The sequence below is a fragment of the Muntiacus reevesi genome, chromosome 4, assembly GCF_963930625.1.
Source record: "Muntiacus reevesi chromosome 4, mMunRee1.1, whole genome shotgun sequence".
NCBI lineage: Eukaryota > Metazoa > Chordata > Mammalia > Artiodactyla > Cervidae > Muntiacus > Muntiacus reevesi.
This window is the reverse complement of record NC_089252.1, coordinates 144,608,259-144,629,680: the sequence shown is the minus strand read 5'-3', so window position 1 is coordinate 144,629,680 and position 21,422 is coordinate 144,608,259. Positions and strand designations below refer to the sequence as shown.

At 43.7% G+C, this 21,422-nt stretch overlaps 1 protein-coding gene across 1 annotated transcript in view; it reads left to right on the top strand.

Annotated features, from left to right (window-relative positions):
* SLC4A8 (solute carrier family 4 member 8) overlaps positions 1-21,422 on the top strand; it is a 79,352-nt gene that overhangs the window by 21,964 nt on the left and 35,966 nt on the right. The window contains exons 3-12 of the mRNA XM_065934376.1: positions 3,856-4,002; positions 4,810-4,945; positions 6,566-6,726; positions 9,261-9,449; positions 10,962-11,053; positions 12,005-12,162; positions 13,072-13,159; positions 14,078-14,224; positions 15,054-15,154; positions 20,909-21,083. Of these exons, the coding sequence (XP_065790448.1) occupies positions 3,856-4,002; positions 4,810-4,945; positions 6,566-6,726; positions 9,261-9,449; positions 10,962-11,053; positions 12,005-12,162; positions 13,072-13,159; positions 14,078-14,224; positions 15,054-15,154; positions 20,909-21,083 (1,394 nt within the window). The remainder of the gene's footprint in view (positions 1-3,855; positions 4,003-4,809; positions 4,946-6,565; positions 6,727-9,260; positions 9,450-10,961; positions 11,054-12,004; positions 12,163-13,071; positions 13,160-14,077; positions 14,225-15,053; positions 15,155-20,908; positions 21,084-21,422) is intronic.

Sequence of the window (21,422 nt, the reverse complement as noted above, 5' to 3'; positions counted from 1 at the left end):
TATCCTGCCTGGGACTCTTCTCTGCACTTCCTGGACTTGGTTGACTTTTTCTTTCCCATTCAGAGAAGTTTTCAACTATTATCTCTTTATATATTTTCTCGGGTCCTTTCTCTCTCTCTGTTCCTTCTGCATGCTAAGTTGCTAGTTGTGTCCAACTCTTTGTCACCTTATGGACTATAGCCCACCAGCCTCCTCTGTCCATGGGATTGGGTTGCCATGCCCTCCTCCAGGGGATCTTCCTGACCCAGGGACTGAATCCATGTCTCATATGTCTCTTGCACTGGCAGGCATGTTCTTTACCACAGTACCACTGGGGAAGCCTGGGACACCCATAATGTGGGACTTTTTTAATTGGTTGATTGATTGATTTTTGGCTGTCCTGCATGGGCTTTTCTCTGGTAGTGGTGACTGGGGGCTGCTGTCTAGCTGCTGTGTGCAAGCTTCTCGTTGCAGTGGCTTCTTGTTGTGGAGCATAGGCACAGGCTTCAGTAGTTGCAGTTCCTGGGCTATAGAACATAGGCTCAATAGTTGTGGCACATGATCTAGTTGCTCTGAGGCATGCGAGATCTTCCTGACCCAGGGATTGAACCCATGTCCCCTGCATTGGTAGGCAGATTTTTTTTTAACCACTGAGCCACCAGAGAAGCCCTATCCTGGGACTTTGAGGAGCTTGCAGATGAATAGTGGGAGAAAAACTGATAGATACCTAACTTTAATGCAAGGCATGAGATAAGTACATAAGGGAATGCTAGCCAAGGACTTTGGGGATTTACAGAAAGGAGGCAGGCACATCTGATCGAGGGAATCAGCAAAAATACCAAGGAGGAAGGTGTATTTGAAATGAGTCTTGAAGGAGTGAGCTAAGACAGCGTCTGGAAGGCATTGGCACATTTTTGGAATAGCAGTTTGGTATAGATGGAAACCAGTGTGAAGTGAGGGTAGGAGCATCAGCTGAGGCCATAAGAAGGAGACAGAGTCAAAACCAGGCTGTTCTGTTGTTGGGGTAGATGCAGAAGGTATACATCTCTAGATTTTTTCCCCAAGAATATTTCTTCATTGTGGGCATATGTGGGATTTCCATTTTGATTTTTCTTGAGCTGATCACTCGGTTCTTTTAGAGAGCGTTCCCTTTCTTTCCCTACTGAATGTATAATTTGTCCTAGAGGAAGAAAAGACTAGAAAGGAGGCTGGGGCCCTGCGTGCTGGGGCATAAGAGTCCTGATTGTGGGAGTGAGCCAGGATCAGAGCAGTGCTTCAGGAGGTCTTGTTTGTAGGATTGAATTGGTAGGGGAGACAGGAAGGAGGCCCCTGCTGTTGTCAAAATGGGAGGAGAAAAGACTTGATCTAATCTGTGGATGATCATAATCTGTGGGATGGAGCGCTGAGGGGCAAGGTGGAAATACAAGGTAACACTGAGGTTTCCAGCCTGAAAAGCTGAGAGAATGTCGATGCCGTGGACAGAAAAATAAAAGAAATGAGTATGAGCCTGATTTGAGATGGAGGACAGTGAGTTTGCTTTGGAACATGTTGACTTACCAGAGTTAAACATTTGTGGGTCATTTGTGGAAGGAAACTTTGAAATCATGAGAGTAAATATCACTAAAAATAGAGAAGAAAGGGACAGAAACCTGGAGAACCTTCCTTCAGTGGATTGTGGAAGGGCTGGAGAAGCGGTCAGAGGAGTGCAAGTAAACCAGGGAAGGCAGTGGTACAGGTGTTGGGGAGCCCAGACCACCATGGGGAGGAAGTCATTAGAGATTGGGATGATGTCTGGAGCCTGGTGGGCTCTCCAGGAAGTCTTTTGAATTGAGTTGAGAGAGACATAATATGATAGACATAGTGGTTTAGTGGACTTTAGTGTCCCTAATGAAGGCAATCAGTGGAGGGCAGCCACATGCAGAGGCTATGGAGCAAGGAGATGGTGAGGAAAGGGAGCTAGATCAATAGACTGTTCTTGAATGTGACCTGATGGAGGAACTTGGAAGAGTAGCACTTTAATGGGAACATTTCTTTTTTTAATTTATTTTTATTTTAAAACTTTATTTTTATTGAATGAAAGAAACTTTAAATTCTATAGTGCTTTACAGTTTTCAAAACTTTCACACACATGATTTCATATAATCCCATAATAACCCCTTTCCCCCTACTCCTATATTGCTTCCCTTCCACCACCCCCACTGGTAACTACTTGTTTGTTCTTTATATCTGTGAGCCTGCTTCTTTTTTGTTGTATTCACTGGTTTGTTGTATTTTTTAGATTCCACATAGAAGTATTGTACAGTATTTGTCTTTCTCTAACTCGTTTCACTTTGCATAATGCTCTCCAAGTTCATCCATGTTGCTGCAAATGGCAAAATGCCATTCTTGTTTATGGCTGAGTAGTATTCCATTGTATGTATGTACACCATGTCCTCTTTATCCATTCCTCATATGATGGACACTTGGGTTGCTTCCATACCTTGGTAATTGTAAATAATGCTGCTATGAACATTGGGACACATGTTTCTTTTCAAATGAGTGTTTTATGGGTTTTTTAAAATATATATACCCAGGAGTAGAATTGTTGGATCATATGGTGGCAGGAACATTTCTTTATTAGGTTAAGAGAGACTTGAGAAGCCCAGGGAAGGGATGGATGGAAAGGAGGGACTGAGGATAACAACCCAGCAGGATGGGAGGTGATACTCATTAACCTGCAAAGAGGGGGGGCTGGGGGAGGAAGGTGAGCCAGGCTGAGAAGGTGGGAGTTCACAGGACAGAACCTGTCTTTTCAGTACCGCATGAAGTGAGTTCACCTGCTCAGAGGGCGGAAGTGTGGGTAGGCTTGTGGATGTGAGTACAGTGACAAAAGCTCCTGTGGGGAAGATGTGCAGAGGCAGCCTGAGATCAAGAGCCAAGCATCAGTAACTGGGCAGAAATGGGGCAAGGTCACAGCCCCGTGTGTCAGGCATAGATAGCATCCTTACAGTTGCTGGTTCTGGGCCCCAGGCTGGGCAGGAAGGCCAGGGGAATCAGGTGGAGGTGAGAGAGGCCTGAAACTGAGGAACAAAACAAAATAAAGTTTATGGATGGGGTGGGAGTGTAGAAAGGAGGAACTAGAGAGGAATGCTATGGGATCACTTATTTTCTTGTATTCTTCTCTTTTTGTAAAATATGTCATATCTCTCCTTTATGCTCCCAGCCTTGTACCCCTTATGATTTATAACTAGCCTCTCACTGCTATTCTAAATGGTGTATTCTACAGCACAGAAAAAATAAAATGGAAACTGATCCTATAACGTACTGGCTGCTAAAATTGATTCCAGGCTTTGTGTTAAGCATTTTACATACATTATCTTATTTACTGCTTACAAATTCTTCTGAGTTTAAAGAATAAGCTTCAGTATTCCTTGTTAAAGACAATTACAGAGAGATTAGATAACTTGTTCAGGGTCACATGGCAAGTGAATGGTGAAATCAAGTTTTGGGCCCAGGCAGGTTGACTTGAGCACTTAATCATTTTCCCAAATGACCTCCGTGCCAAGACTTGCTGTAGGTGTCCTGGTGTGACCATATCACGTTTTATCTCAAATTGTCTTGTAGTGGCAACTACTAGCTTTTGTTTTTATCCCTATAGTTTGCAAATCATGTTCACACACATAATTTCCTTTGATCTTCACAACCCTCCTGTGAGGTTTGCAGCCATGAACAGGATGGAGACCTTCAACTTGCCCATCTGTACAGATTCAGTCCTGGAGGTCTTTGAAGTTTTGTCATTACAGAGTTGTAACTTTTTCTTTTTCTTCTCCCCTCTTAAATACACTAGCCTCCTTTTCTTAAAGGAGTTCTCTCTTCCGACCTTCTGCTTCTTTTCAGGCCATAGGACTCTGTACGTGGGGGTCCGGATGCCACTGGGCCGGCAGAGCCATCGGCATCACCGAACGCATGGTCAGAAGCACCGGAGACGAACACGGGGCAAGGGAGCCAGCCAGGGGGAGGAAGGCCCAGAGGCCCTGGCCCACGGTAACACCTCGGGAGGGCGGGCGGGTGGGTGTCCACAGCTGGGAGGCCCCACGAGACTGAGGGGATGTGGAATGAACATCCAGCAGGTAGCGTTTCCTGCTTGCTTCAAAGAAGAAATGCCTCTGAGAATCAAAAGTATCTGCCTGAAAACTTCACCATCCAGGCCCCCCAAATCAATACCATAGAAGGTGAAATCATTTGCTGGAGAATTAGCTATTCCTTTTGATCAAATTCATCAGATTTCTAGTTTCTTATGGGTTTTCTTCAAGTGGTCTTACTTAATTTTTTTCTTTTCATGAAACTGCTTCTGAAGCATGAAAGTGAAAGTTGTGTCTGACTCTTTGCAACCCCATGGACTATACAGTCCATGGAATTCTCCAGGCCAGAATACTGGAGTGGGTAGCCTTTCCCTTCTGCAGGGGATCTTCCCAACACAGGGATCGAACCCAGGTATCCCACATTGCAGGAAGATTCTTTACCAGCTGAGCCACAAGGGAAGCCCAAGAATACTGGAGTGGGTGGCCTATCCTTTCTCCACTGGATCTTCCCAACCCAGAAATTGAACCAGGGTCTCCTGCATTGCAGGTGGATTCTTTACCAACTGAGCTGTCAGGGAAACTCCAAAGAATAGTTGTTTTGTTCTTTTTTAAATTCTGGGAATAAAGGAATCTTTTTGATTTGAATTCAGGATTGTCTTTATATGGTTCACAAGCTGGAAGCCCCCCAGGTGCACTGAGTGTGGCAGGATGCTATTTCTGTCCCAAGTGGAGGTTGGGAGCAGACCTTTCTCTGTGGCTGCCTTTCCAGACACACCATCTCAGCGTGTTCAGTTCATTCTTGGCACTGAGGAGGATGAAGAACATGTGCCTCATGACCTCTTCACGGAGCTGGATGAGATCTGTCTGAAAGAGGGAGAAGATGCTGAATGGAAGGAGACAGCCAGGTGAGGTCCTGAATAGCCTGGGTTAAGGTTTGCTGGGGCAGGCAAATGTGTACCTTTCCATGAGTGACAGATCTGCCTGCCTTTTATTTCTTCATGGTAGACGTGATGACTGACATGGGCACTGATGTTCTAGGGTCTTGCATGGGAAATCTTGATGTTGGCCTCTTTGTCATGTCTATGGTAACACCTGTTCCAGTTGACCTTGAGCTGGGGATTGGTGACAGTAATGTGGAATGGGGGGTCCTATCTCACTTGTTCCTGGGCTCTTAATATTGTATGTCTGACTTAGAAGATGTCTGAGGGGGCCACCTTGGCCTAAACCTAGCCCAGCAGACATAGCCTTTTCCTGTGGGTGAGCCATAGCATAATTTTTTAAAAAATTCTTTAATTTATTTGGCTGTGCCAGGTCTTAGTCACACCATGGGAGCTCTTATTTGCAGCACATAGGAACTAGTTCCCCAGCCAGGGATCAAACCCAGGCCACCTGCATTAGGAGTGTGAAGTCTTAGCCTCTGGACCACCAGGGAAATCCCAATCATTTGAGGTTTAATTCACTGGAGATTCCAGAATTTTTGAGACATCCTATGGGACAATCCAACTTCATAGAGACCTCTGGGATAATAGCCAGCCTGACGGTAGGCTTCCCTTGATTGGAGAGTGAGTACGCTTGTCTAAGGCTCAAACCCAAGAATAACTCTCAGATGAACCAAGCCCATGTCTAGGGTTCCTCTAGTAACTGACAAGTGAGACTTCTGAGTAATACACAGCCAGCATGCCTGAGCCTCTGGGAAGAGGAAGAGGTGGATAATCAGCAAAGCATGGCTCAAGGTCTCATTGAAATAGCTCTTCCTGGATACCTGCTGTATCCGTAGATGTGTTCAATGAGTGAAGTGAAGTGAAGTGAAGTCATTCGGTTGTGTCCGACTCTTCGCAACCCTGTGGACTGTAGCCCACTAGGCTCCTCTGTCCATGGGATTCTCCAGGCAAGAATACTGGAGTGGGTTGCCATTTCCTTCTCCAGGGGATCTTCCCGACCCAGGGATGGAACCCAGGTCTCCCGCATTGCGGGCAGACGCTTTAACCTCTGACCACCAGGGAAGCAGAGGATTAAACAAACCAATTAACCTGATACCAAGCAAGAAGGCAATTAGCCTTAACATCCTGTCTTTTCAAACTTCTGAAGGTCACAAAGACCTTTTAAAAAAGAAAAATGTGATCATTTTATTAATGTGATTTGTCAGTATATCCAAATGATATAGATTAGTCTGTTTTTTTAGTTGCACGAGTAATGCATGCTCACTATACAAAATGAGAAAATAAGGATAAGCAAAAATAAAAATTAATACCCCAGAGATAATGAGTAATGTAACATTTGGTGTCTTATATATGTATGTGTTGTATTTTAAGATTTTCCTTTAATAAAAATGGAATCAAGCTATACTCAATTTTGCAGTGGTTTGTAACCTACTTATTTCACGTGCCAATGCATGCTGAACATATAGACTAGATTACAGGGTTCAGTGTGATTATTCAGGTACCTTTCTTTGTGACCTACATTAGAAACCCTCTCCTGAAAATTCTTAATTTTCTGTCTTTGGCATCTCTGCGTCATGCTTTCAGGTGGCTGAAGTTTGAAGAAGATGTTGAGGATGGGGGAGAACGATGGAGCAAGCCTTATGTGGCAACCCTTTCACTGCACAGCCTCTTTGAGTTAAGAAGCTGTCTTATTAATGGAACGGTCCTTCTGGATATGCGTGCAAATAGCATAGAAGAAATCTCAGGTAAGGTTAGGGGAGCAAAAGCAGAGGATCGTTTGTGGTGTGGTGTGGTGTGGAGGAAAGAAAGAAGAAAGTGACTGTTTGTGATTGGGCAAGTCACTTTCTTCCTGACCTCAGCACCTTTAGCTCTGGGATGGGTTTCAAACTAAGAAACTTCCCTGCCTATTGCACAGGCTTGTTCTGGGATGCAAATGACATGGCGTGTGGTTTTCCATTTGCCTGTTTGTTTAGCAAACATTTGTTTTCTCTCTGTGCTTGACTATGTACTAGGCACAGGATACAATACAGTTTCTGCTCTCAAGGAGCTCACCTCCTAGTGGGAAAAATGTGTGTGTGTGTGTGTGTTAGATGCTTAGTTGTGTCCAACTCTTTGCAACCTCATGGACTGTAGCCCACCAGGCTCCTCTGTACATGGAATTCTCCAGGCAAGAATACTGGAGTGGGTTGCCATTTCCTTCTCCAGGGGACCTTCCCAACCCAGGGATTGGACCCATGTCTCCTGCATCACAGGCAGATTCTTTACCATCTGAGTCATCAGGGAAGCCCCCGTAAGGAAAATAGCCATAGGGCAGTTAAAATAAGTGCAACAGCCAAGCTCTGGTTTGGTAATAAGTGTGACTGGGATCTCTGCAGAGAAAAGTGGGTTCAAGTGAAAGAAAGATTTTTCAATATGGCAACTAGGAAAAACATGTATGAAATTGAGCCAAAGGATCCCCCACTTCTTCAGCATGATGTGAAGGGGAGATGTCTGATGGAGTTTCCTAGTACAGGTGAGTGTAAGTTATTGTGTTTGGGGAATGGGGTTTGAGAAACACCTGGGTGCGTGTAAGGCTTTTCCTTGGCTTGGCTCTGTTTGGTTGGACAGATTTTTAAGTTTCTTCCAACTTTTCTTCATTACAAGTATCCAAATAATTCTGCCTGTCTGGGATCACATGGGGAACTGGGGAGAGGTCAGCACCGATGGGATCTTGTGTTAGCACCTTAGTTACATATGTGAAGACTCTCTTTACAAATGAGATCATGCTCATGTGTTCTGGGGGGTTAGTATATAGTACACAGCATCTTTTGAAGGGGAGCCATTCAACCCACAACAAAAGAAGAGAGGAGTTTGGTTCATCAGTGTCAGATGCTGCAGAGAGGTCCGATGAAGTAAGAACTAGAAGCATTCACCAGATTTAGCATCTGGAAGGTTGTTGATGATTTTATCAAAAGCAGTTTCATTAAGGCAGCCACATTGCAGCAGGTGAGAAATTTTTCTTTTGAGAAGAAATAGAGAGCGCGTGCATGTGTGAGAAAGGGAAGGCAACAGAGAAAGGGACACCTGGGATGGACGTTCTTCTTCAGTTTTTTCTTTCCCAAGATGAAGTATCCTGAAACATGTTTATATTTTGGGACAAGGAACCAATCAATGTAAAAGTTAAAGAGAGAGAAATTTGGATCTTTGGCTTGAGCATTTGAAATAGATTTTCTTTTATTTATTGCTTCTAACACTTGGATAGTCATGGATGGAGCTGGAGTTGAGAATAGGTTGGAGTTTGGGAGAGGCGGTGGCGGGGGGTGGATGTGTAGGGTTTAAGCAAAACAGCTATGGTCCTTCACATTAGGGACCTGAGGTGTTCATGTTAGTGATGAGGGTAGGCAAATGGTGTCACTTGTAGTGAATCAGGACTTTATATATCTCATTAATTTTTCACAACAATCTGCTAAGGATCATATTAGCTTCATGTTACAGATGAGGAAACTGAGGTACAGAGAGGTTACCACACAGAAAGTGGTAGAAGTGGGTGGGAGAGATGTGGACGTTTAGCTCTAGAACACATGCTGTTAACTTCTATGCCAGCTGCTTTTCAGTAGCAGGTGTTGGGATTTTTTCCCCCTCAGTTCTGCTGGACTTGGCAGGTCAAGATTGATGCTTGGTATTAATTGTCTGAAGGGCTTAATCAAGAACAAATTAATTATTTTTATGGATTCTTCCTTCAAACAGTCATGTGGCCTTTTACAGTTATAGTTTCTCTTGACAATCACAGCAATGTTAAAATCTCAGAGGAAGAGAACCTAGAGGAACTTTGGCAAATGATAGAACAGAATGGCAATAATGTGGACATTTGAGTCAGACAGTCTGGGATTTGAATCCCATCTCTGCAACTCACTAGATGTGAGATCATGGGGATTTTGTAATTTTGGGGCCTCAGTTTCCTGATCTGTAAAAATTGTTATAATGTCACCTACTTTTCAGAGGTTTTATAAGGATCAGATTAGATCATTATGTAAAAAGTTCAGAGTGTAGTTCCTGGCACATGTTAAGTGCTCAGTAGTTTCCATTTATAAAAATAATGATTTGTTACATGAATAACGTGTAATGTGTCACAGCTGCTATCAGCAGTTAGCTCTTTCAGGCGCTGATACAGAGACTGTAACCTCAGTGACCCTGGTAGAACTGCTTCCACCCACTCTGTATCCCTCACCTCACCTGACCGTTCCTTCTTTGGAATCATTGGCCATCAATTTGAGAGTTCATGTTAGCACCTGCCTTCCAGACCTGATCCTGGACCAGCAGGAGCTGTTCAGTGACCTGAATGACAGCATGAGGGTTAAAGTCCGGGAAGCCCTTCTCAAAAAGCATCATCATCAGAATGAAAAGAAGAGAAATAACCTCATCCCCATTGTTCGCTCCTTTGCTGAGGTTGGCAAGAAGCAGTCTGATCCACATTCAATGGATAAACATGGTAAGATTATTAGGAGTAACTGCTTTCTCTTTAGATTAATAAGACATTTAGGCACTAGTTGGAGATGCTGAGTTACTAGAGGGTAGGAACAGCATTTCTCTAATATGCTTTCATGCTCACATAGACAGTCCTTTTTGAGGATTGGCAAGATGGGTGGCTGGGACTGGCGACCATCATCTCTTGTGGTACTAAGGATGCATGCCTCAGATACATTTCAGTGGACCTCAGGGGTAAGGTTTGTGCCCCAGAATGGTCTCAGAGCTGATGTGACTTGGGGAGTGTCGGGAAAGATCAAATTAGCCAAGATGGCTTGGTCAGGCTCTCTCAACCCTTGCCCTCTCATTTCGCCCCATGTTTTATAATAATGATTATGTATCAGCTGAGATCACTTATAGCACTGGAGATGCGTGTTCCGAGATACTCGCTTGCCTGCAGCCTACTTTTGTTCTGTAAGTATATATAAGCTTCACTTGGCCTGCCAGAGAGAGAGTTGGCAGTGCTGATGGGTGCTACATTATGGCTGCATTATGGTGGTGAGGCTGCGTTAAGGCTGTCTGCTGGGTCAACCACGAGAGGAGAGAATATAGCATGTCCATTGCTATGGGGGCTGTGCCATTCAGGAGAGAATAAATGTATTTGCAGTTCCTACAACTCCTTGAGTTTTCTTCCAGCTTCCCTGCTTGCACCTTGCCTACCCTGGGCTCAACGAAGAGTGTACACAGTGAGATACAGCAAGACGGTTGGTGTAGTCAGCAGGATCAGCGAGACAGGGAGATATACACACTGGGGATAATTTGGCTCCAGAGAAGGTCAACTGGAGCTTTTTAGAAGTAAACAAATGTCTTAGATTAGGGAGGCAAAATACAGTAGTGTAGACTCTTGAGTCAGATTTCCAGGCTTGAGATTCTGGCTTCACCTCTTGCAAAGATCTTGGACAAACCTCCTAAACCTCTGTAAGCCCACTTTGTAGAGTAAGGATAATAATAAGATCTACTCCATCAGTCTGCTGTGAGGCTTCAGTAAGTTAATCCATGTAAAGCCCTGAGCCAGGTGTGTGGTGGGTTGTAAACATCTGATGAATTTCAGCTGCTGACTGCTTTCCATTTCTGTGGCCAGGCTGGGGCCTAATCCATACTAGTCTCTGTGTCCCCACATTTACCAAAACACAATGTATAGCGGATATGCCTGGGGATCCATGTATTTGAAAAGTTCTCCATAGGAATTTATGGTGTGCACTCCTGGTTGAGGATTACTGCCTTTAATAAAGGAAGAAAAGAACATCACAAATGGTTCAGGAAGAGGGCTCAGGGGTAGTAAGATCTCTGTGCCCCCTTTACTGCTAGCTGGTAGGTAAGGAGACAGGTATGTGTGGCTCCTCGCTTCCTAGTCACCTGAACCTCTTCTCTCTGTGGGCTTTGCGGAAGAGAGCCATGACCAGCCAACAACAGATGGGGTGTGTCAAAGAGGGAAAAGGCAAGACTCAGAGAATTCTGTTTGATTTTCTCCAAATAGGTCAAACTGTGTCTCCTCAGTCCATTCCAACCACAAGTCTTGAAGTAAAGAATGGAGTGAATTGTGAACACAGTCCAGTGGATTTAAGCAAGGTGAGCAGAGATGTGGAAGTTGGCTCACAGGCCTAAGCATATCTCTTGTGGAGCCCAGAGTCCTGTTGCTGGAAGCTGGGTAAGCTTTGGCATTTCAATATCCTTTCTCCAGGACCAGAGCCCCTTCTGCAAAAAAGAAGGCCCATCTGCTCATGTCTTCTTCCTTCTCCATCCCAGAGAGGGCTGACTCATCAGTTTTTCCCCCAGATTCAACCTGCTGAAACCCACTAGGCACTGATAAACCACCTTGACACATACCTCCTGCTGTTTCAGAATTATTTTCTGGTACCTGCTCTCTAGGAGCACCTTCTTACCTCCAAGGTTTTCTCTAAGGGTTTTGTGAAAACAATATTTCTGCTACTATCTCACAACTACTTTGTGGTTAAACTCTTCTTGGGGACTGTGACTTTGGTGTTTAAGGCCGCCCCCCCAGGATTCGGGTTCCCCTGCAGCCTTTGGCTCAATCCTTGATCTCCCAGCTGCCAGCCTTTGCTTGCTCTGGTCTCTCCCTGAAACTGTCTTTCCAAACACACAGATAGTATTATGTCACTTCTCAGCTCATGAGGCTCCCTGAAACCTCAGACAAAGCATTCAGGTATTTTAAAATGGAAACAATTTGACTTGGAGTTTCAAAAATATTTTCTTTGAGGATGCATGGCGTAATGGAATTCAAATCAGAACCCTAGATTTAAATTTTCTCTCTTAGAAGCTCTGTTGTTATGGGCAAGTCAACTTCATCTCTTTGGGTCTCGGTGGCTTCACTTTTTTAAGTAAAGAATGAGGCTGATTGGCCAGTCTTATCTACCATACAGAGGTATTGTAAGGATTAAGTGAAGCAGTGTGAGAAAAATATGTTAAATCATAAAATGATGCATGAATGTAAGTTGTGAGGAGGGTGATGGATGTGTAGGTGATGGCTCCCACACTGTCGGGGTGCTTTTAAATTTTCAGGTGGACCTTCATTTTATGAAGAAAATTCCCACTGGGGCGGAGGCCTCGAATGTCCTGGTTGGAGAGGTGGACTCTCTGGACCGCCCCATCGTCGCCTTTGTGAGGCTGTCTCCAGCTGTCCTTCTCTCAGGCCTGACAGAAGTGCCCATCCCAACAAGGTAAAGATGAGGGCCACAAAGCACAGTGCCTGCTGTCTAATGTACAGGTTTATATGAGCTCTAGTGGAATAAACCAGCTAATGCCAAAATGTAGGATTAATTAATTTGGACATTGCTGTTTAAAATTCAGCAGTGATCTCAGAAAACTGGAGTATATTTGACTAACTTCTGTGCAGAAGAATTGTAAGACTTTTAAGACTATGACTGTGCAGTTTCTATGACCTGGGAAATTGAGACCCAAAGAGCATTCTGAAGATGTAGCAAGGACCATTTACTTGGTTTAGGGGGCCTGTCTTAATCTCCCCGTTCTGCAGAACTTTATCCCAGGGAGACATCTCTGAGCAAAGGTATCGACGTCTCTTTCCATAGTTCTGGCAGGATTTGTATGGTTTGCAAATATGTCCACATTTGTTCCAAAGCCTGTTCATGCGCTCTGAAGGTGGTGATTCAGGTGATTCAGAGCCCCATTAATTATGCAGTATTCAGATGTCCGGGACACAATTTAGACTCCTCTGCAGGGCTTGATCATTTCAATTGCCTTATCCTTCTCCTCTCCCCATCATTTTCTTATTAGAGCAATGAATGAGATTCAGATAACCTTGAATTTGCACTACAATGCCATGTTTTGAAAAAGCATCCTTTCTAGAGCAAGGAATTGTGTCTATGGAAACCCTGAGAATTATAACCACATTATTGAATGGAGTCGTACAGATAGCTTCCAATGACTATAGTAGAGCTATTAGGTCAAGGCTACTCAGATTGCTCCATCATTAGTTTGTCTCCTTTTTTTTGACATTACTGTGATAAATTCTGTTTAATAGAAAAGAGAAATGTTCTGTTGTTTAGAGAAGAAAGATACAACTTCCTTATATTTACGTACATAATTTCATCTTTTTTGTGTGTTGCCAGGTTTTTATTTATCCTATTGGGTCCAGTGGGGAAAGGTCAGCAGTATCATGAGATTGGCAGATCCATGGCCACCATCATGACAGATGAGGTATGCACACCACTTCTGCTTTTCATGTGTTCATTGCATAGATGTTTATTGAGTGTTTACTCTGTGCCAGGCATTGTGCTAGTTGTTGGGGATAAAATAATTATTGCTGGAAAGCAATGCAGGTTATGTTTTTGAGGACCAAGCCCTCTTGGATTTTCCTTCCTCTGTCATTTCTCCCTTTTGGAAAAGTCAAGGATGCAGAGAAATCTTTTTTTCTGGGAAAACTATTGCCAAGTACGATACCAAGTAGGAAAGATATTAAGGCTGACTTAACTTTCTAGAGAAGATAGTTAATGAAGTGTATCCAAGCTATTTACATAAAGAAACCTCACTCCCATTTCACATAAATGAGACCAGTTCATCAGGGAGATGCTCTTGGGCATTGTCATGTGAATGTCCTAGGGTTACTAGACATTTCAGCTGCCCCTGCTGCTTCCCTGGTGAGGACTGTGCTACTCAGGTAAGTTGCCAAGTAGAGCCTTGTAAAGGCATATGTCTTAGAGGCAAAGGGAGATGGGGATGTGTTTTATCAGCTGTCTTTGGTTGGAAGGCATATTTCATGGAGGACCTTTATTAGTAATTCCATCCAGATCATCCATCATGGTCAGAAAAATTTCTCATGCATTTTGGCTTTTGTTCTGTTCTTTGAGGAGATAACAGAATTACAAAACTTTAGAGTTATGTCTTATCTCTTTCTATACTAATAGACATGTATTTAGGGTTTTTTTGCCTCATCTTTAGATTCATTTTTAAAACTCTTTTATCCCTGTACTTTTTAAAGTACTAAACTTATCTACATTTCAGAGCCCTATGACAAAGATAAAAACCAAGAGGTTTTATCAATCTTTTACCATATCCATTGGTTATTGTTTAAGTCAAGTGACTTTCAGCTTTCCTGAGGATTTTTTCTTTTCTTAGATTTTTCATGATGTGGCTTATAAGGCAAAAGAGCGAGATGACCTCCTGGCAGGGATTGATGAGTTCCTAGACCAGGTGACGGTGCTTCCTCCAGGGGAGTGGGACCCCTCCATTCGAATTGAGCCCCCCAAAAATGTCCCTTCCCAGGTAATGTATGCACATGAGCCAGTGGTGGCTTAGTGTCACTCACTGAGGGTCCACCATGGACACAGCAAAGACCATGTTGGTGTATGCTAAATAAACTGAGATGTGGTTCTGTTGCAGGGTGCCTAGAATGTCAGAAGAGTAATAAAATATGAATATGCAGTAACATTGATTGACCAGGATTACCCTGGGATGAATTTTAAGCTAACTTTTGAAGGATTGATGTGAAATGGCAGAGAGGAGAGGAGGGGGCATTTCTTGGGAGTCTATTAAGAATGAAGCCACTAAATGAAAAGAGCTTGGTGCATAGAGAGTGCAAATAGAGTTCCCAATACTTTTTTTTGAGATGTTAAAGATGGAAGAAAACTTCTACTATACACTGGTCCCTGGGCCAGGTGCTTTACATATGCTAATTAAATCTCTGAGCAGGTGTTGTTATTCTTTAACAAATGAGGAATAAAAATACTATCTTCAAGGTTTTAAGGTAATGATTACACAGATAGATTTGCAACTTGAACTTAGGTCATATCTGATGCCAAAGCCTTCACGTTTCTATTTCTGGACAAGACAGAGGAGTCAGGTACCAGTGGAGAGGAAGAGAAATTATTTGTTGTCTTTTGTGTTTTTCAGGAAAGTCAATAAACTGTCCCAAATCAGTAAATGCATCTGAAAGCTATAAGAAACACTTGGGTATTTTGGGGGCTGCTTTTGGATTCTCTCATGCTACCCTGACCCCCGCCATCTCCCACCCTCCCACCACACCTACCCCCCCATAGCAGGAAAGACAGAATAGGTGGTTGACTTTGCTAATTGTGTGGTCCTCTGTTAACAGGAGAAAAGGAAAATGCCTGGAGTTCCAAATGGAAACATTTGCCACATAGAACAGGAGCCACATGGGGGCCACAGTGGGCCAGAGCTTCAGCGCACTGGGCGGTAAGTTCTGGAATATTTCACAGCTAATACTGCTTACTGGACAGAAGCTGTATAAAGAAGTGAGTCATCTTTGCTTTCAGCCTTCTTCTCTATAGTATCTTTATTGGCTGGGAATGACTTTTCAATGGGACCACTGACAATAAGTATTACAATTCTATCAAATACTGTATCATTCATTCAAGTTTCTCAAACCACCTACCATGTTCTGTCTAACCTTCTATCCTTCCCACACATTGTTCTCCCTGATTTGAACTTTCCTCCCCATCTTCATTTCTAGGCTAACCGCTACTTGTCCTTTGATTCAGCTTAGGTGTCCCTTTGGAGAGTCTTCCAAGACACTCTTTAGAGGTTAGGTTATTCCTGCGGTGTGATGTCACAGCTTGGAGCCCTGTCCCCTGCCCAGCTACTATCCTCAGCCTAGTCCCCCGTTATAGCCCTGATCAGATTTTATTATTCTTTCTTGATTTGATGTCTTTCCTGCCAGAATGTTTGCTCCCTAAGGGCAGGGACCCCACTGTATTCCTAACACCCTGTTCAGTGCCCTGCATAGAGTGGCTACACAATTATTATCTGATGAATGAATACTATTAGAATAATGACTGTTCTTTAGCACTAGTGGACATGGCATGGATAAATATTAAATGGTTATTTTAAGTTAAGACATGGATAAATTTTAAATGGTTATTTTAAGTTAAGAAACCCCTTGGGGTAGGGAAATAAGTACTATTTTAGGTGTGTCTGAGAACAGGCAACTTACTCTTCTGGGCCCAAATTTTAAGGACAGATGTCCAATGAGGAGGTTCTCTGTGGTAGATGAGGAAAGAGGGTCCCCAGGCGGGGATGCTTTATATTCCAGGTAGAAAGGTAGTAAAAGAGAATGAGATTTGGGCTTGGAGTGGAAGGTTGGGTCTATGGTTCTGGCATTGTAGGTTATGCTTGTGTCTAAGAGGGTCTGCTGGGCAGAGATTCTCAGCACAGGACTCAGATGATGGAAAGGAGCTCTAATGTCTACTCTGGTGCTTTCACTATTTTTTTCTTCCTTCCTTGAAGTTGCTTTCCTTATTTCTTTATCTTTAATACTCTATCCAATAGAAACCCAACATTTGTTTGTTTTTTTGGATTGCAGAGAGTGTTAATTTTTCCATTCTTGGATATTCAGGGACAGACAGGAGAGGAGACTGAGAAGCTGACAGAATAGCATTTAACTAGCAGTGTTGATCGGGATAATTCATCCTGGCTGGAGGAATGTATTCGAGGGTGGAAGGATAACTGGGCTCTGGGAGGGATTACTGGAGGAAAGGAGGAGCCCTTTCATGGAAGGGATCACTGAAAGAGGGATCAAGTTCCAGGAGTAAAGTTCATATTTTCTTTAAAGTTGGAGGAGGTCTGAGTTGTGGCAGAGGAGTCCTGGTATTGAGAAGCATTTCAAAGGATACATTTGTCTTTAGAATAGTTTCCAGGATTGAGACTATCTTAAAGGAGGTGGTGCTTTTTTAAGGGGAAGAGTCTTGGGTATGGATTTGATAGAATTTCAAAGCTATGATTTATCCTTTTGAATACAAAGGATGTTCACAACTCAGGACTGAGAGTTTGAAAGTAGTAGAAATGAGGCCAGCAACTTTCCTTCAAACACATGATCTTTGCAGAGATGAGAGCTCAGCTTTCTTTTGGTGTCAAAAAGAGAATAAACTAGGGTCCCATGCTTTTTTAGAGGTGGGTCACTTACAATCAATTCCACGTGGGTGTTTGGGAGCCCATTAGATTGGATCTATATCTAGACCAAATACAGGACCTGGGAAATGGTACCTGACGTCCTCAAAGAAAAACCAATATAGCCAGGACCATCACACACTTAATCACCAGCCCCGAGTACCTTTCCTCACAAGTTCAAATGGGGCTTGAGGACATTCTTCCATAATGCCGAGTGGGGAACTGCTGGAATTGACAAAGCTGAAAGGAAGGGTCATCTAGACTCAGATCCTCACTCTATTTGGTGTGCCTCTTCCTGAGCTCCAGAAGTTTCCCTCAGAGCCCTTAGGAAAAGACCTCAAGACACATGGCTTTCCTCTTCTTGTAGCTTTTTCAGCTCGTATCGGGGATCACAGTTCATGCCAACTCAGGCTCCTTTCCCAGTCTCAAAGTATGTAGGGGTGAATATAAACCTTCCTCTACAGATGAACATCCTAGCGTTTTCTGGCCCTTCCTGGACTTCACAGACTAAAACTATATTAACCTGAACTCTGTATTCTTTGTACCTTTAGCTGTGTTTCTTTGAGGTGGTGCACAACCTGGGGACACCATCCTAGTGGATGGAGAGGTACTTAAGATGTGGAAATATAGGCTCTAAGAAGGTGGGAGAGGAGGCAAAGTTGAGAACAGTCTGAGTTGTGTGTGATCTGACCTCCCAAGCCAGGGCCGAGACAGTGTCTTGGGCCTCCCCGATGTTGACGGTAGATCGTGACACCGAGGCATTCCCATGCAGAGCAAAGAGCAAAGTCTGACTAGAGTTGCTAGGCCAGAAGCTTCACAGCACGAATCATGCTCTGCTGAGGGGTTTTCCCAAGTAGCTTGGTATACCTCGTTGGAGAAGCCACTTTGGGGAAGGGTTGATGAAGATAAGTATTGGGAGTTACTGTCTCGATGATCCCAGCCCCTTGAAACAGATTTTTTCCCAGGCACAGCAGACAATTGGATGGCTGGCCTGCCCCTAAAGCCCTCCTCAGAGGGCTTCCTAAGTTGGTGCTCTAGAGTCTAGGGGCCCCCCCCACAGGTAAGTCCTTTCTGGCTTCAAGCTTAAATTTGTGGCCCTGTGTGCCTCCTGCCACCCCAAACTTGAGCATCAAGGATAGTATTGAAAGGGAAAGAAAGTCTCGAATGTGTGGAGGAAAGCATCCATGTCTGGTTATTGTCTGTGCCAGATACTCGATTAGGGTCTGTATGAGTGGGGAATGAGGCATATTTCAAAACAGGATTTGAAATCGTTTTGTTAATTTATGTTATACCATCAATAGGAGCCTCAGATCTTTTCTCTCCCCTTTTAATCACTGCTAGGCAGACAGATGTCCTTCCTTTCCATGGCTTCTTATAAATCCATTTCACATAAATCTTTTGCCTGTTACTCATAGACTCTCCTCCTGAATAATGAGCCTCGCGCATCCAGGATGACCAATCATGGCAGCTTTGTAGGGTGAGGCTCACTGCTGCAGAAGGTTATTCTCCCAGAGTAATAGCCTTCAGAGGAAGGTCATTGGTGTTTGGGAGGTAATGCTATGCTGGCTAAGGATCTGGAAAATCTTGAATGCTTCCCCGGAGTAATTGCTGCTGCCCATAAGGTCCTTGAGGGGCTGTCTTCTCAGGGGGGGAAAGCAAGACCCAGTGACATTTTATTACAGACTGTAACCTGGGTCCCGAACCCTGAGGTGGAACTCCCATGCTCCTTCGACCCTGTAGATAGCTCCTTACCTCATCTGGGTCTGCCAGGCAGGCTAGAACCAGAGCAGGTCACAAGGCTGACTTCGCCTCTCTCCTCTAAACCCGGGTCCAGACTGTGATGTTACTGCTGTAGGTTGAGGAAGAGTAAATCCCAACTGTGCCCTGCAGACCAGAAGAGCAAATGGGTCAGATAAAAGAGCGTGTGCCCTGTGTCCATCTGCATTCCCATTTGACCTAGCTAGATGAGAGAGGGAGCTTTTATTTTGCTTTAAATTGGAGTATAATTGCCTTACACTGTTGCGTTAGTTTCTATTGTACAACAACTATGAATCAGCTATATGTATACATGTATTCCCTCCCTCTTGAGCCTCCCTCCCACCCCCCCACCATTTACCCTTCTAGGTCATCACAGAGCACCAAGCTAAGCTTCCTGTGCTATATAGTAGCTTCCCACTAGCTGTCTGTTTTACACATGGCAGTATGTATATGTCAAAGCTACTCTCTCAATTCATCCCATGAGAGAGCTTTTGAATGGAGAAAGAAAGCTGGCTAGGCCTTCTCCCCTGGCATACAGATCCCAGGCCTCATAGGACACCTTTAGGCTCCTGAGCACAAAGAAAGAAAGAGCTAGCTAAGCCTCCTTTCATGAGAGAGTAGATCGGTGTTTTTTAGTTTTTAGTATAGAACATTTCAAACATAAACAAGAAGAGAGGACACTGTAATGAACCCCCATGTGCCCATCAATAGTTACCAACGTTTTGCTAACCTCGTTTCATATTTCTTCAATACTTAATTGTTTTATTTTTATATTTTCTAGATTATTTTAAGCCAAATCACCAGTAGCTTGTCATTTCACCTGTAACTACTTGAGTAGGTATCTCTGTTCGATAAGGACATTTTAAAAAACAGCTATCATTCCATTATGAAATCTAATAAAATTAACAATAATTCTTTACATTGTCTCATGCTGAGTCCAAATTCACCTCTCTGTGATTGTCTTGACAACACCCTTTTAGAGTTTGTTTGACACAGGATCCAGTGGAGGTTTGCATTTCATTATTATGTTCCCGTTCTATAACTTCCATAACAGGTCGCCTCCTCTTTTTTTTTTTCTGTGCCATTCACATGTAGAACAAAGTAGGTAATTTGCCTTGTGGAATGCTGAATGACTCTTCAATGACTCCACTCTTTAAAAATTGCCCCTGTCTGGACATACTCCTCCTCCTTGGTGTAGGACATCTCACTCTTGATCTTTCTCGTCCTTGGGAAGTGGAGAGGGATCTCGAAGTCCTGCCACCAAGTCCTGTTGATTCTGCCTCCTAATTGGCACCCAATTCTCTTTCCAACCCACAGCCTCCAGCCTTGCCTCATGTTTCCTTCATGACACTCTCACCGGAGTGATCCTTTCAGAATGCCTGCTTACTTATGCTGCTTCCCTGTTTGAAGTCCTTCACTGCTTCACACACTGTTGGGATGAATTTCTGATTCCTTTTTATAAAGCCCTTTGAGACTTAGCTTTTCCAACCTCTCTAGCCTTGTCTATTGATATTTACCCCGCACATTGCCTTATCCAGTCATACCTCTTTCAGCACCTTGAACGTGCCAAGCGCTCTCACCTCTAGGCGTCATCCACGCCAGCCCCTCTGCCTCATCTGGTACTCCCAACCCATTCTGGAGTCCCAGCTGGAACGCCTTCCCTGTTCTTTGTGGCCATGGCACCCTCACAACACTGCCCCCTGTGCCAGACTGTTCATCCTAGAGAGAGAGAGCTGTGTTTGTCTTGCTACTGTTGCATCTCCAACACCTGGCACAGTGCTTGGCATGAAGTATCTGTTACTACTTGGCAACTGCATGAATGATTATGCTGATTTCTAGAGTAAGGTGGGTAGTGCAGAGTTAGAATATACATGTGATAGGGGCTTTTTATCTAGAAAACATATAATAAAACTAACAGTTTTAATACCCTGATAGTTTTGTTCATTGCTTCCTAACAGCTCAGAAGTTGAAGTTTGAAGCTAATACTTAATTTCATGTTAAATTTTGGAAACTTTTTATTGAATGGGTGTTATGCATAGCAAATTAATTATTTTTATGCTTGGGATAATCATTAAAATTCATGCATTTGATTGCAAATAGAATCCATGTTGGAACATGGCCAGAATCCATGCTGGCCCAAAAGACATCTCTTGTGCTTGGGGTCAAATTGAAGCCAAATATTAACCTCCATACAGAGCACATTTGAAGTGCTTTCAGATGTGGTCTGTTGACTTGCTTTAGTGGGAGAGGGACTGCATTAGACGCCTGTCTGCCGTGTTTCTGCAGGCTTTTTGGGGGCTTGCTGCTGGACATCAAGCGGAAGGCCCCCTGGTACTGGAGCGACTTCCGGGATGCCCTCAGCTTACAGTGTTTGGCCTCCTTTCTGTTCCTGTACTGCGCCTGCATGTCACCTGTCATCACCTTCGGGGGATTGCTGGGAGAAGCCACTGAGGGGCGCATAGTAAGAACTTTTGCCACTTCTAATGGTCCCAAATGAGAGTAAAAATATTATGAAGGTAGCCAGGTCTACTGGGAGGAAAGTTTCCTGGGGGTGGACTGAAGAGATTGGTTTCTTCCTGCTGAATTACAGAGTCTTCTGACTTCATGCCGATGAGCAACACCACTCTCCTTTTAGACAGACCCTCTTCTGCCTGCATATCAATTTAGGTAGCTGATTCTCCTGGTGTATTGCCCGTTGCTCCAGAGATAGAAAATTATATATTGATGTCATCTGAAAATAAGATTTAAACTGACTCTGTGTGACAACCCATAATGTAAATGGTATCATTGTGCTTTCTAT